Below are 15586 nucleotides of genomic sequence, written 5' to 3'. Positions count from 1 at the left end.
TCTCTCGGTGACCTGTGGGTGGTAGGTTGCCACGGCCTGTAGTAATGAATTCTGAAATTTTTTCCCATTAATTTCTAGCATTTTATTAAGATGGCGTTAAGGTTCCATAACTTTCTGATAAATTCTCACAGCTGTGATGAATGCAGAGCAGATGAACTAATTATAAACACTGTTTATTTCCAGAAGTGCATTTTGTGGTATTACTTTTTTGTGATTCTATAAAACTTGAATGTTTTCTCCACTGGTCATTCAAATCTGAAATTTAAAATAAATTTTTTTGAGCTGAGACTAATTTAATGCTATGACTGCCAACCAGTGATTAATATCTGTAGCTGGTTCTAACTTAGAATGCAGATCTGTCGTTTTTGGCAGAGGAATAGTTTTAGGTAGTATTAACCCTCTGACTGCTTAATTTGTGGACCAAATTCGCTTCCAAAATTGTGTTTTTTTACAGATTTTAAATCTATATATATAGGTTCCTGTTCTTAAAAAAAAAAAAAAAAAAGAATTGAAAAATGCACTTTTTCTTTCTAGAAAATATTTTTTATATAGATTTTTATCATGAGAAACTAAATCGCCAGAAAAACCAATTTCAGATGTTATCACCCAAAAAATCTTTTTTTAAATAAATTACAGTTAATTTCTATTTATTGCATAATATAAAAAAGTAAAATGTATAAAATTTAAGAAAATATAAAGAGCTGAATGGAAAATAGAAATGCAGTTTAGCATGATAGAGTTCAAAACAGGGTTGAAGGCAAAGTCCAACTTCACAATCTTTACACCAGATTCAATAAATTTAATTAATAATCAATCTAATTATTAATCTAATAATTCAATAATTTAATTAAATAATCAAGATAATTGCTGAATGTTTTCTAGCAGTCATTTCTGTAAGAAAAAAATGGCAAAAAGTGGAAGTTTTGAGTGCTAATAATCAATCTAATTAATAATTCAATAATTTAATTAGATAATTAAGATAATCGGTGAACGTTTTCTAGCAGCCATTTCTGTAAGAAAAAAGTGAAGTTTGAGTGCTAATACGATGTACCTTCAAATGCCGCAATTTAGTGGACAACAAACAATATCTTTTGGCCAAAACGTAAACTAAACACCTAATACTGTATATAATTTATTTCAATGGTTAAACGGGAAAAAAAAGACTAAATCATCCGCTTCTCAATAAAGGAAGAAAAGCATGCCTGCGGGATGAGCAAATTTTGCTACATTTGAGTTGCCTGTAGAAATCGCAGTATGATCAGCCAAAGCAGAGGAATAGTTTTTGGCAGAGGAAAAGTTTTAGGTTAATATTACCTAAAACTATTTCTTTGCCAAAAACCACAGATCTGCATTCTAAGTTAGAACCAGCTACAGATATTAATCACTGGTCGGCAGTCATAGCATTAGTCTCAGCTCAAAAAAGTTTATTTTAAATTTCAGATTTGAATGACCAGTCGACAAAAACATTAAAAGTTTTATAGAATCACAAAAAAGTAATACCACAAAATGCACTTCTGGAAATAAACAGTGTTTATAATTAGTTCATCTGCTCTGCATTCATCACAGCTGTGAGAATTCATCAGAAAGTTATGAAACTTTAATGCCATCTTAATAAAGTGCTAGAAATTAATGGGAAAAAATTTCAAATTCATTACTACAGGCCGTGGCAACCTACCACCTACAGGTCACCGAGAGACCGACTTCATAATTTTAAGTGACCCACTCTGAGTTCCGAAAATGAAGTAGCACATAAATTGTACAATGAATATGAAATGAACAGTTCAAGAATACATAAAAAATAAAATGAAATGTGTGTATAAGTTTAACCTGATAAAACTGCTTTCTCTTCAAGTACTGGTAATTCCATGCAGTGTCCAGTTAGAATAGTTTTGAATTTTATTAAGTAGTACATTTTTTTGAAAATTTTGTTTTAAAATGCCAGTAATTTCTTTAAAAATAAAAACGGTAACAGATGATCTTGTGATAAAACTAAAGTGTGAATTTTAACTCAAATTAGGAAATTCTTTAAATTCCATTGCAAAAATACTTGTAATCCCCAATCCTTGATATCATCAGATATTTAAATTCTTCGAAGACAGAAAATCTGAGTTTATATATGCACACAGACATAGCAAATGATTACTTTGAAATTTCTGAATAAAATATGATGGAGTAAGAATAAAATAAGAAAATATTGGTGAACAGAAAACTGTGTTCAATTTTCCTGGAAAAGAAAGATCAGTAAAGTAGATAATCTTGGTACTTTAAATAATTCAGTTCATTAAGAACTTAATTGTTGTTTTATTAAATTAATTTGGAAAGGGGGGGGAATATATAAAAAAGTAAAGCCTAGTTCTGCACACCTAAAAAGTAATCTTTAACTGTTTTATGTTTGTATTTGTATATTAAGATTATTACATATTTATAATTTGGATAGTAAAAATTTTTAGTGTTTTACCTTTTTGCAATGCCTGTATTTTGGTCAACTATTTAACTCTGATTTTATTTTAGATGGTACTCAAACTTTGCCTATGCCACACTCGAGAGTCAAAAGGAGCAGCAGTCTTACACCACCTGGAAGTTTAGCCCCTCAGAACTGTCATTCACCTACATCATCTAATAATAATATAGACCAGGAAAATATATCTCATAGTAATCTATCTAACATGCATACTGACCATGCTCCTCTGTCACCACAAAGTAGTGTTACATCTTCTGGTAGTGGTAGCGAGAGCCAAAAAGATGAAAAAGATGTGTTCAATCAAGACGGAACAGGAATGAAAGGTTTGTTAATGAAAATTTTTTAGTTTGGGAACATAATCTACCATTAACAGTGTTAATTTTTGAAGTACAAATTTAATTCATTTTGATAATTAAATATAATTAAATATTTTAGTTTTATATTAAAAGGAGATTTAAGATATTATATAAAAGTTTAGATACTCGATGAATGAAAAGTTTCTTTCCATATATTCTTGATAGTTAATTTTTCAAGATTAACTATCTTTTAAGATTAAAGGGAGAGAAATTATTTATGAAATTTTAATAGATAACTGAAGGTGGGTTTTTTGCATGGTGTTTGGTATTAAGATTACTGCCTATCTGCGATGTCAGGAACAAACATTCAGTGAATAAATAGTAGGTTATCAGTGTAATAACTGTGGCATAATGGATATAAGAATATACTTTAAGGTACTGAAAAATGGCATGATCATTCATTACCAGGCCGGGAAGGGGGGGGCAGCAGCATTTTGAAAACTATAGCAGTGACTTGTGGTCTGCTTGTGGCTTCCAAAGCATTTTATATGACCTGCCAATACATTTCAATACACCAATCTGTTTTAATTCTTATAAATTTCGATGTGACATAAGTTCATTGGGCAGTGGATAGCAATACAGTGTTTATTAGTGAAACATTTCAGCAGTCATTACTTCAGTAAAGGCTGGATTTATGTATAAGCTACGTAAGCTATAGCTTAGAGCCCCCCCCCCAAAAAAAATTAAAATATAGTATAAATATTATTAAAATAAATTATAAATATTATTAAAATAAATTATAACAAACTTATAAAAGTCCCATATCTCAAATAGCTTATCAAGTCTAAATCTGGTTTTGCTTCCAGTTCAAAGTCTAGTCATTACATTCAGAGTTCAGAACCAATGCTTGTATCTAGCTAAGGAGAAAACAGGACACTAATCATTACAGCTTGGGAAATAATTAAAAATATTGTAGTAAAAATTACTGCTTTTGATAAAGCACGTCGTGGTTCATTGGATAAAACATCAGATTTGCAAGGTTCAGAGTTCGAAACGCCATCAAAGGCAAATGATCTAAAAATAAACTTTTGTTTAAATTTCCTTTATGTTAAATTTATTAGAGAATGTTCCAGCCTTTTCATCAAGTGTATATCAGTGGTTACTTATTCAGTTTGAATAATAGTCTTGAGTTGAGACTTGAGTACTTTCCTTTTTATTTGTCTCAATGTGATAATTTCATCTACCCAGCAGTTTGGTGAAAGCACTGGGTAAATCTGTTACTATGCAAGAGTTATGCTAAAACCAACGTATTCGAGAACTTCTACCCGAGTTTGGTCTCTTATAGAATTATAGAAGATTAAGAAAGATGTTGTTTGATAGGAGGGAAACTGAGCAGAAGCTCCTGCAGGAGCTAGCTTCATCCTGAATAATATTGCACCAATACTGATCTATACCAGCTACCGAGAAGCCTCCGTATCTTTGTCAGGGACAACCAACAAGCTACCAACAGATGGGTCAAGAACTTTGATCAAATGTGTCTAGCGAACGTTATTTTTTACCTTTGCGAAACTTCTCAAAAGTGGCTAAATAATGAGACACTTTCGGTACTTTTCAGTACTGTTTTTAAAAGTTCTCTCAAAAACTCATTTTACCGTGCAGCTGACATAAAGCACCAAGCTGAAAGACTGCTCACATGTGCAGCAAATCTGAGATGTCTGAAGCTTGCATTTAAGATATACTTACTGTGTGCCAAAAAGCACACCCTCCAACTTGAAGATGAGAAAGTGTCTCTTGTCTTATGAAAGGCAGTTCTATGACTTATTGTAGGACCTGTCATCTCAGGAATATGACATCATTGACACCTTTGTGAAGTGTTGCCATTGTGTAGAGAGCCTTCGAAAAAGAAATGAACCATGTCCATGAAGCATTTGTACCATATAAAGATTAATATGGGACCTTTCTGATGACTTACTGTAGGCCAGTGTGAGGTATCTTAAGATACTGATGCAAGAGGCGAGCATTGGCTATGCAAGTTAAAATGGGGCATTTTGCATGCTGCTTGAGTTATTTACTCTCAGAATGAACCGCAGGGGCTTCCAGTTTGTTTTCTGGAACAACTATATGGCAAACCTTGTTGCAAATGGGATTTGATGGAGAAACAGTTCTTCACTGTATAAGTTTTCATTAACTGTATAAGGTCGTAAGAATTTGTTCTCAGAAATAAATGCATTTACTGGAGTACTGACATTAGACTTTCACTGAAATCATGGATTGCCTTTTCTTATTCACAAAAAATATAGGTTTCAGAGAAAAGCATATACTATCTGAAACTGCCCCTCCTCCCCTAAAAAACTAGTATCATTTGGGCATAAAAAGCTAATGGTGGCAGTGTTAATATTTCTTTGTATGGTTATTGATACGTAAGGCATACAGTCTGATGATAAAATTGGTGCTCAACCCTTAGTAGTATACAATTGCTGCTGTTTATTAAAATCACTTCCAATCTAAACACATTTGAGTGTGTTACGCAGTTGAATTTAGCAATGGCAATTTGAGTCTTTTAAATTGTGATATCAGTTTTAAATTTTTCAAGTAATTGATTTAAATAATTACATTGTTGATGATGTTTTATCTCTTATAACTATCATCTGTCTTTCATATTAAGTTTTTTGAATTCTCGATAATTTTAAAATTGCTGGTAGCTTGTTTGATCAGCACCTTTATTTCAAGGTGTTTTCTTAGAATGTGCATCCTCCCGATTCAGTTGATCTTGGCATGCCATTACTTTTTTCCGTGTTGTTTTCATTGTCAGTTTTTGCAGTTATTTTTGGTGGATTCTTTGTCACAGCAAGTTTTTATGCATGTTGTCTCAATGTTGCCATAAATTTGTACATATTCTAAAAATGACTCTTCATAACATCTCTTGGTGGTGTCTAAAATATTCCAAAAAAATTTTCAGAAATGTTAAAGTATAGCCAATAGTTAGTTTACTTCTAAAACATTGAGCAAAATGTAGTTTTAGTATATTTGTGAGCAAAATATTTGTGTAAATAGCATCTGAAAAGTTTAAATTTTTATGTCTATTCAAAGAATTGAAATTTATGTAGTAGAAATAAGTGTTCTTATTTTACATTAGAATTAATCCCTTAACTGCCGCGGGTATATATATATATGCCCTGCTCAGCCAATGCATTAATTCCTCTGGGTGTATATAGATATGCCCTTCCAAAATACGATCATTTGCTTTGCGCTGTTACCCGTAAAATTATTCGCAAAGCTTTGCAATGCAGCACCACAATTAGCTTGACAAAGTATGCGAAGAAGGATACTATTTCAGAGAAGTGTGGGTAGAAATTGGAGAGAGGGGTGTGTCTAAAGCGGTGAAAGTATTGGCTGGTATTGTTTGAGTAAAACGTATTCTGTGTCCTCCGTTTTCATTTACTTTTTGTAATAGGTTCCAGGAATAAAGAACGATATAACGGATGTTTCAAACCCATTTATCTTTTTTTAATTATTTTTTGATGAATTGCTTGTGCTTCATAACCATTTTGTAGATGAGTATATGAACCAACACCTTGCAAACTAAAAATCAAGAACAAAATCGTGACATTCAACCAGTTCAGAAGAAATATACGAGAGTTGGGGCAAAAGTCGTCGTAACTATTTTTTTTCTTGTAGATATGTGAACGGATCACAAAACATATATGTGTCGTATGGAAGTTTTGCAGGCATAGTGTGTATGCAAAGAACAGATGGCTCTGCGATAGCTGACTTTGTGGTAGCGAGGGCTCAGAAATCGGTCATTTGGCGAGTGTCGTGCGAGATGGAAGTAACCAGTGTTGAGCAGCGTGCTTACATCAAAATAGCCATTCTCTGAGGGAGAAATGGAATGTCATAGTGAATTAGTAGAAGTCCTTAGGAATAATGCCCTATCATATTGTACAGTAGCACAGTAGATGGGAAAGTTTCAGCAAAGACGTATGCCAACCAGTGATGAACAATGTTCAGGATGACTAGTGGGTGTGCGGACCTACTTGGCACTTGCCGTCATCGAGTACCTCATGAATGAAGACAGATGATGGACGTTACTGGAGTTAGAGAGGGCAAGGCAAGTAGCATTGAGAAACTTACCATCCACAGGATATTGCGTAATGAGCTACAGCTACGCAAACTTGCTTTGCGGTGGGTGTGCTATGCAATAGGCTTCGACCACTTTGCACACTGGCAACAGGACGGCGATCGATTCCTGTCACGAATAATTGCCATCGCTGAATTTTGGGCCAGGTCTTACGAACCAGAACTGAAATGTCACTCCACAGAGTGGTGACATCCTGGATCACCAAGGCAGCAGAAGGTCCGTCAGAATCCTTCGCCAGTCAAATTGATGGTGATTGTCGCGTATGACGTAAGGGGTGTCATTGTTTGCCACTTTGTTCCTCGTGGAAGAACAGTGACCACGCAATGCTACAGGGACTTCCTGGTGCGACAGGTACAACATGGCGTTCGGGATAAATGTCCGGATCTTGTGGACAGTGCAATAATTCTGCACAACAATGAAGACCACATAAAGCAGAATGTGTACAGCAGCTACTCAGACGTTGGGGATGGGAAGAATTGGAGCACCCACCGTATTCTTCTGACCTTTTGCCCTGTGACTTTGATCTTATTTCCAAAGATTAAAGAACCAATATGTGGTAGGCGGTTTGCAACACGAGAGGGCATTTCTAATGCTGTGCGCCAACAGATGACCCGATTCACACATGGTGCAGCAAATGCTGAGGCTTATGGTATTCAGCGCCTCCCACATCGTTGGCAGCGTGTGGTGACGGTAGCAGCGGACTACATTGAGGGTCTTTAGGCCCAGGTTTGTCATGTCAACTTTATATGTTATTGTGTTATCGTTCTTTTGCACGGTGAAGGCCATATTGCCCTGTATACTACCGTAATTCGTGTGTTATGACATTTCAGTGATATTCATTGTCCACACATGTAGTTAAGACCTTGTCCTTTCATCTGTATATGTCGTTTTTCATCCGGACTGGTATCTTCAAGAAAGAAAATCATTGCCTCAACCTGCGTATGTTTTTTAGGCATATTGATTTCACAAGGTATAACACTGAAACCTGATATTACTTACACTTTACTGGTGTAAAAATGAATTGATCGAAACCACTTTTTAGGGATCTTTTTTATTATGAAAACATTGTTTTATTATACTTACATCTTTTTATTATACTTTTACTCAAAACATTAAATTTTGTGCACTCATTTTTTTCTTTTATTCTTTATTTTGTGAAAGTAAACAGTTCTTAGAAAGTAAAACTTGCACTTATTTTCCCTCTAATACATCGCATAACTATGTGCGCCTGTGGGAAATACCGTGGCACTAGGAAATGAATCTTGTACATTTTCCGCGGCAGTTAAGGGGTTAATAAAAACATTTTAAAATTATGTCTTTTTTTAAACTTTACTTTCATTGCATGAAATTTAGTTAGGAAGATTTAAAACTTAAAACTACATTTTACTTTGTATGGTCGTTGCTTTAAAAATTTACTACAGTCAAAAGTCGTTAATTCGGACACCCATAATCCCGACCTTAAAGCTACAAACTTTCTACGCTTGCGTCGCGTTGACGCATGCGCATTGGCGTGCGCGTTTAATGTATAACGAACGGTGTAAGCTAAGCTAAAATTATCTAATTCAGTTAATGTTGCAGATTGCATTGTTCCTTAATCTTCGAATTGGATCCGGCTTATTTTTTGCAGACTGTTAGAGCTATTTTATAAAAGTAAGCTTAAACCTTCGATTATATCAAATAGAATTAATTTCCGATACATATTTGTTCATATGTAAAGGATCTAAAGCGAAAGTATGTTTCGAAATCAGAAATCTGTTTATCAATTTCACGCTGCTCGGCGAGGGGAACGCCACGTGCAATGAATTGGAAGTTGATCTGTCAGCACTATCCTTATCTTCAGGGCAGATGTTTTTATTTTATTTAGCTTATAATTCCTTCATCTCGATGTGCTCCGTCTTTGATATGATTTGAAACATGTTCCTCGTCATTATAATTCGCTTCTGATAGTGAAAAAAGTGATAGAGGTTATTGAAAACAAAAAAATTTCAATTGACAAATTAGTCTGTATTTTCGACACAGCAATTATAGGACTTGAACAGCGGAACTTTGTAACTAAACAAGAAATTATGTCTGTTTAATAGAATTAAAGAGAGAGTATTATCACATGAAACGAAGCAACTTAAACAACTTACATTGAAAGAAATGTTTAATAAAGTAAACAAATATTAAGCTTTTTCTTTTTGTAAATTTTGATACCCTTTAGATCATAATTGTTCTTTATTTCATAAATTATGGTTTCATATTTTTAATTTTGTAATTTCTGCATGCCATCTTACCAGATTTGAACTGATGATCTATAATCCGGAAAAATCGATAATCCGGAATCGCCGAAGTCCCGACGAGTCCGGATTAACGACTTTTGACTGTATAGGAAACAGTACAAGTTATCAATAACTATAATATTCTAAGTTCTTCGAAATGTGGTGCCTTATTAATTTTAAGTCTGTTTTGCATAAACTGCATGTTAATTATGTAAATGCATTTCTTGAAACTGTAATAGCATTTATTAAATTATTTAAATTTTTCTATTTTCAGATGTTCCTTGCTGGCTTAAGGGACTAAGGTTGCACAAGTATTCATACATTTTTAAGAATATGACATATGAGGAAATGATGTCAATCACAGAAGAAAAGTTAGAAAAACTGGTAATTCGTACTAATTCATTTTTTTAATAGCTTGCTTGCTTTCATCTGCATGGAGGATTTGTGTTAATTAGTCACTGGAAAAGATGGATAGGTTTACTTAGCAAATACTTGAAGCAGTTTGTTAATTTATATTGACTGTTGAATATGGGTAGTTTGCCCTAGTTTTGTTTCAATCCCAAGCAAATGGTCTGGCTGCATGTTTAGTTTCTATGATTTTCCTTATGTAATGTAAGTGAATTTACCTCAAAGGCCTCCATGAAAATATCTCTCCTGTCAGAGAGACTTGGAGGATTTGCCATAATCCAACTTAACCTAACCCAATTCATTAGTCGGAAATGGCAGTAATTGAATATGAATTCTGAATACTACACAGAATGCACTATTCTTTTTATTGCATGATTATCGTTTTCATGTGAACTGGTTGATTAAGCATCGATGACCAGATTTTCTGCCATTTTAACAGTTTGTCCATCTCCGTTGCTACAGTCAAAAGTAGGACATATTCTAATTATTTTAATGTAAAAGCCAAGAAATTGATTTACAAAAGCACAAATATTTAAAACTAGATGCGGCCTATTTTCCCCCGTTCGTGACTATGTACAGTACAAAGTCCAAAATCCGGACATTCAATATCCGAAATGATCTAAAATCTGGACCTTAAAACTACCAAAAAAAATTTTTTTTTATCCTTTACGCATGCGCATTTGACCCCGCCCCCCCCCATATTAAAACGTGGAGGGTCCTGATTCTTAATTTCACTTTGGCTCTAAATAAAACACCTTGTTATTGAAGGAACAGTCGTTTAAGCAAAAATCTGTGTGATCAATAATTTGGCTTCGTAGCTGCATACCTGCTTAGCATACATCTCGTACTGAAACATTCTACATAGAAACATAGTTGATTTTACCAAGGCTAACTCCCTGATACCAACCTGGTGAATCATTGTTTTTGATAAGGAAAAATTTAACAAAAATTTCTTTCCATATGCTAAAAATGGATTTTTTAATGATACTCGTAGGTGAAAATTACACTTAATGCTATTTGAGTTGAGAATAGCTGATTTGATTTTTTTTACATTAACCCAGACCCAGTGCCAGAGCTCGTATGGCCGCACAGGGGGCACAGAATTTAGGGAAGACAAGATTTTTGGAATTTAGAGAAGGAATGAGTAATAAAATTAAGTGACAACAAACTTTTTAGAATTTAGGAAATACACTGGGGCCTAAAATTTAGGGGTGGCAACAAATTGGAACTATAGAGAGTCACTTGTTAGCAGAATTTAAGAACCACAATGACTGCATCATGTGGTAAAATATCTAGTGCAGGCCCTTGGTAAGCTTAAGTTTATGTGGGAATTTATTTATTCATGACTCGAATAAGCCTTTAGCATTTGCAAGAAGTAGACGTAAGTATAATAGATAACTAAATTGTTACAATTCAGGCTTAATTGTCTCGGTGCTCAATAGGAACAAGACAAAATTTAACGAAACTTCTCTTTTATCGCCAATCTGAAGCTACATAGCCAATAATGTATAGTGGACACTGTTAAACTAAGTTAAAATTATACTTTACTGATTCTAAGGAAATTCATTTAATATAGCAGATTGCACTGTTCCTTAACTTTCTGATTTTATCCAGCTTATTACTTTTTGAAGCAATTTTCTGAAAATTTAAGTTTGAACTTTCGATTATGTCGGAGTTTTTACTTCTCGAACTGCAGCAGGAGCTGCAAAGCAAAAGCATGTTTCGTTGTCCATTATACAGAAAGTGGAATTGCTGCAAAAAATAGATATATGTTTCAAAATTATGCGAGGAGTATGGCATTGGAAAGTCAGCAGTATATGACATAACAGAAAAAGGATCGATATGAATTTTTTATGGAATTCCGACATCCCAGTTGCAATAATTAATAGAAAATTTATTACCTATGCTAAAAGTGTCCATCATGACTAAGTGATGATCAAATGTGTCAGACAGTGTCGCAACGAGGGCATGCCTTTGACAGGTCCAATGCTAATGGCTCAAGTCAAAATATTTCATAAAGAAATTTGTTTAAAAACTCAGTGTACATATTCGACAGGCTGGTTAACAAATTTTAAAACCACTGTGGTATAAGGCAATTAAAAAATTCAGGTGAAAAAGCTTGAGCTGTTACTGAAGTTTCTGAACTATTTGTAGATGAATCATTGAACTCACTGATAGTGAAAAGTTATCTTCAAATTTACAATGTTGATGAAACAACTGGTGTCAAAGATTCCAAAACAAGACTAGCAATTTTAGCATGTGCAAATCCTGTGGAAACTCGCAAGTGTGAATTTTTTGCAATCTGAAAAACAAAAAAAAAAAAAAAAAAAATACATATCCTAAACCATTTAAAGAAGTAAAGATTTTCTCAGTTATATATCGTGCAAATAAGAGCTGGATGATACAAGTTTTAATGAATGATTGGTTTGAAAATCATTTCGTACCTTGTGTTAAGTAAAAGATATTGTATCTTTATTATCCTTTCTTCCAGATTGTAAGTCTATCATTCAGCCTATGGATATCGGAATTGTGCGCATGCTGAAGGGCAAATATAAAGTAGCATTTTTTAAATCCATGTTAAATTTCTTGCGTAATGGCAAGACTATCTAGAATTTTTGTAATATAGGGCTAGCATAAATGATTCATTCACTTTGAAAATGCTATATTTTCAAAAATATTTCATGTATGAAAAGAACCCAAAACTCGCTAAGTTGATACACCCTCTATAAATATTCAATATGTACCTTTGGTGACACAACACACATACAGATGATAATAGAGTTTATTCCATTTTTGTAAATTTTGATGACATTTCTATCATAAATGCTACATTTCATAAATCACGATTTCATATTTTCAATTTCATAATTTCTACGTGCCATTTTACTAGATTTAAATTGATCTAATATTCGGCAAAATTCCAAATCCAGAATCGCTGAAATCCCGACGAGTCTGGACTTTGTACTGTATAAATTTTTTTGAGTGATCCAGTTTATACAACTGCATAAATATAAAATATTTGGATGATTCATATATACAGCTGGATGAATTTGTCAACCTTTAGCTGATTGATTCATGTAGTATTAGCAGTCTGTGATTGTGCACATCATCATATTTTCCTTTTTTAACTTGAGTATGCGTAACATGTTGAAATGTTGGCAATTGATTGGCTAAGGAAACTATTTTTATTCTGATTTTTTTTGTTAGGAATTGTTACTTGTTCCTAAACACTACCACTGAATACTAGTAATTTTGTGTCAAGTTTAATATCCTGAGAAGACTCTTTAGCTTGGAAGGGGTAAAGGTATTTTTTATGCATTTTCTCTTTAATACCGTGCTAAGCAGACTTGTGTATTTCCACTGAGAAATGTTTCTCAGTGTAATTATGATTCCCTACTGGTGGTTTGATATGAAAAATTAACTTTTATGTACATCTTCGTAAAGAAAAACGAAGTATATTCAAACACCTTCAATAAAAGTTAAATTTTACAAAGAAAGTATAAAATTAGTGTTGGCAGCATTTTAAATATGTGCTTTTTGCCACCTCTTTATTTAAAGAAAAAGCTGGCCCATGCATAAGCTAAACTGCATTGCTTTTTAATGTATTTTTCCATTTATTTTGATGTGAAAATTATTTTCATAAGTTAATTAAAATTATGCCAGAATTATTTTTTAGAAGGAAACTTTGCTTATTAGGTTATCTAAAGTAATCCCTTCTCTGACAAAATTTAAGGAAGCCTAAGATTTTCCTTTTCTTCAGTGCTTTTACTAAATTCATCTACAAATTTTAAAAGTAGAACTTCAAATGAAATCCGTGTTGTAGTTTCTTGGTATGTTCCTTTTACGATTCAATATTTAAATTATAAAAGCAGTGTAAATATTGCATTCTATTTATGATTGCAGAAATGTGTGTTGTAGTTGTTTCATGCCTAGGAGGGGATTTTAAAGCAGTTCTCTGATAGGATGTTTTACATTCATGATAACTGCATACATGTAACACTTGCATTAAAAGCATCTTTGTTGTATGTTGTCCATCTCAATGTACTTCTGTGAGCCCACAAATCAACTGACTTTATGTATAGTAGGTTTCTGAAACTTGGCACAGGTGCTAAGCAGCATGTGCTGAGCCAGTATATGTGAATCGCAAGAAATATTTAATATATTTTCTGTGTGAACAATTTTGCTTATTTCTGTTTACCTCTACGATGGGTATTTAATATTCTTATATTCTTAATTGTGAAATTTATTTACTTTTTATTTTTAGAATATTACTAAAGGAGCACGACATAAAATTGTGTTAAGCATCCAGAAGTTACGAGAGAGACAGTCAAATTTAAGAAGCTTGGAGAAGGTAAAATTTTAATAAATCCTTCCATTACTGTTCAGTTTAGTATTATGAATTCATGATTCATGATTTTAGTGAAATTGCATTTTTCAGTGTAATGTAAGGTGAAAATCTATAGAGAAGCTATGTCGGCAAAATAAAGCGGCAAGTACATTTAAAATTGAGTAATAGGTATCTCGGTAATTTGGCTACCTATCATCAAGCTAACACCAGTTTGGGGCGACTTATTTTGTCACCAAACCAGGCGGCATTTTCTTGCAATCCTTGTATAACCATAATCTGTATTGTAATCAGTATCACTATGTTAGATGCAACCATATTTCAACCTTTGTATTGCTTTCTAGTAATTTCAAGAAGCAGAAAGTACTAGAAATATCTCGCAGCCAGTTCAAAACTATATAAAGCCAAAAAGAGAGCATCTGTTTTTAATTATAGCTAGTTGTTGTTATTGTTGCAAGTTATTAGTTCAGCATGAGATCGGATATATTTCCAGTTAGCTTTCTGTTTATATATGCTTTGCAATGGATTGTGTTTTATTTTCTTAGTAGTTTGAAGTGTAACTACACTTCAAATTACTACAAAAGTGTAACTACACTTCAAACTACTAAGTACAATTAATTGTACTCTGTAATACTGTGAACACTTGTTTCAGTATTTCTGTGGAAAATTCCATAACTTTGAAGTGTTTCTGTTCATAAAATAAATGTTATAAAATAATTTTTCTTAAACAAATGCTAGAAGATAGGATGTTATTAATACTGCTTTGTATCAAGAAGAAATTAAACTGCATATCAACTTTTGTTTATGCATAGCTATTTAATATGTGAACTTTTATTTATGCATAGCTATTTAATATTAATCATTATGGTCGTGTTAAAGGCTGCTGATAAATTGCAATTTCCTCATGAAACAGTTCTCGAAAGTTCTACAACAGATTCAAAATACAGCTTGGTAGGATGTCATGATGTTATCTTAATTAATCTGCACAATTACTGTTATCATAAACTCGTGAAGAAGGCAATATCAAAGAGGTATCTTAATTGAATTGTGAAGATTGTGGAGAAATGTTCCTTGCCAGGATTTGAGAATGCACATTGCAGAAAAAAAAAAAAGGGACAGTTCTCTATCTCCCGTTTTACTGGGCCAATTGACAAAACTCAAATTGTATTTTTCATGTCTCGAAAGTGCTACTTAGGATAGATATTAGATTTATATATAGCATTGTTCTAACATGGGTATTCTGAGACAAAATCAGATTTTTTCTGAAATAACGCACCAGTTTTTTCCATATTTCGATTTTGAAACTCAAATTATGCCTTGATATTAAATTTTGTAAAATTTGGTGCGAAATTTATGGAGAAATTCAAAAATTTATCTTGGCAAAATTTTTTCAGTTTGACCAAAAATAATTCACTTGGCGAACTTCTTAACATATGGCAACCAATTTTCCTTTCCCTTCCATTATGCGGAAGCAGGAAAAAAAGGCACCTCGTTCTTACCTTTTTACATTGTGTATGAGTGGAAAAAAGTCGCATTGCTTCTACTTCAAATAATTTTAGCTAAGCGTTTAAACCACATCTGATGTTTTATCGCTTTCAACAAATATACCAACTTTCAAAATGCAACAATGTATAAATTCACATTTATCTTCAGAAATTTTGAATAAAAAATTGCAAT

General features: G+C 33.1%; 1 protein-coding gene across 4 annotated transcripts in view; it reads left to right on the top strand.

Annotated features, from left to right (window-relative positions):
* The window catches only part of smg (sterile alpha motif domain containing protein 4 smaug), a 180513-nt gene that overhangs the window by 139273 nt on the left and 25654 nt on the right, over positions 1-15586 (top strand). For all 4 annotated transcript variants that reach the window (XM_035359917.2, XM_085806798.1, XM_035359915.2 and 1 more), the window contains 3 exons: positions 2512-2784; positions 9431-9540; positions 13829-13915. In XM_035359917.2, coding sequence (XP_035215808.1) covers positions 2512-2784; positions 9431-9540; positions 13829-13915 — 470 coding nt within the window. The remainder of the gene's footprint in view (positions 1-2511; positions 2785-9430; positions 9541-13828; positions 13916-15586) is intronic.

The sequence above is a fragment of the Stegodyphus dumicola genome, chromosome 12 (assembly GCF_044657685.1).
Source record: "Stegodyphus dumicola isolate Sdum_Otavi_A_Nest chromosome 12, ASM4465768v1".
NCBI lineage: Eukaryota > Metazoa > Arthropoda > Arachnida > Araneae > Eresidae > Stegodyphus > Stegodyphus dumicola.
This window is presented reverse-complemented; position numbering and strand designations above follow the sequence as displayed.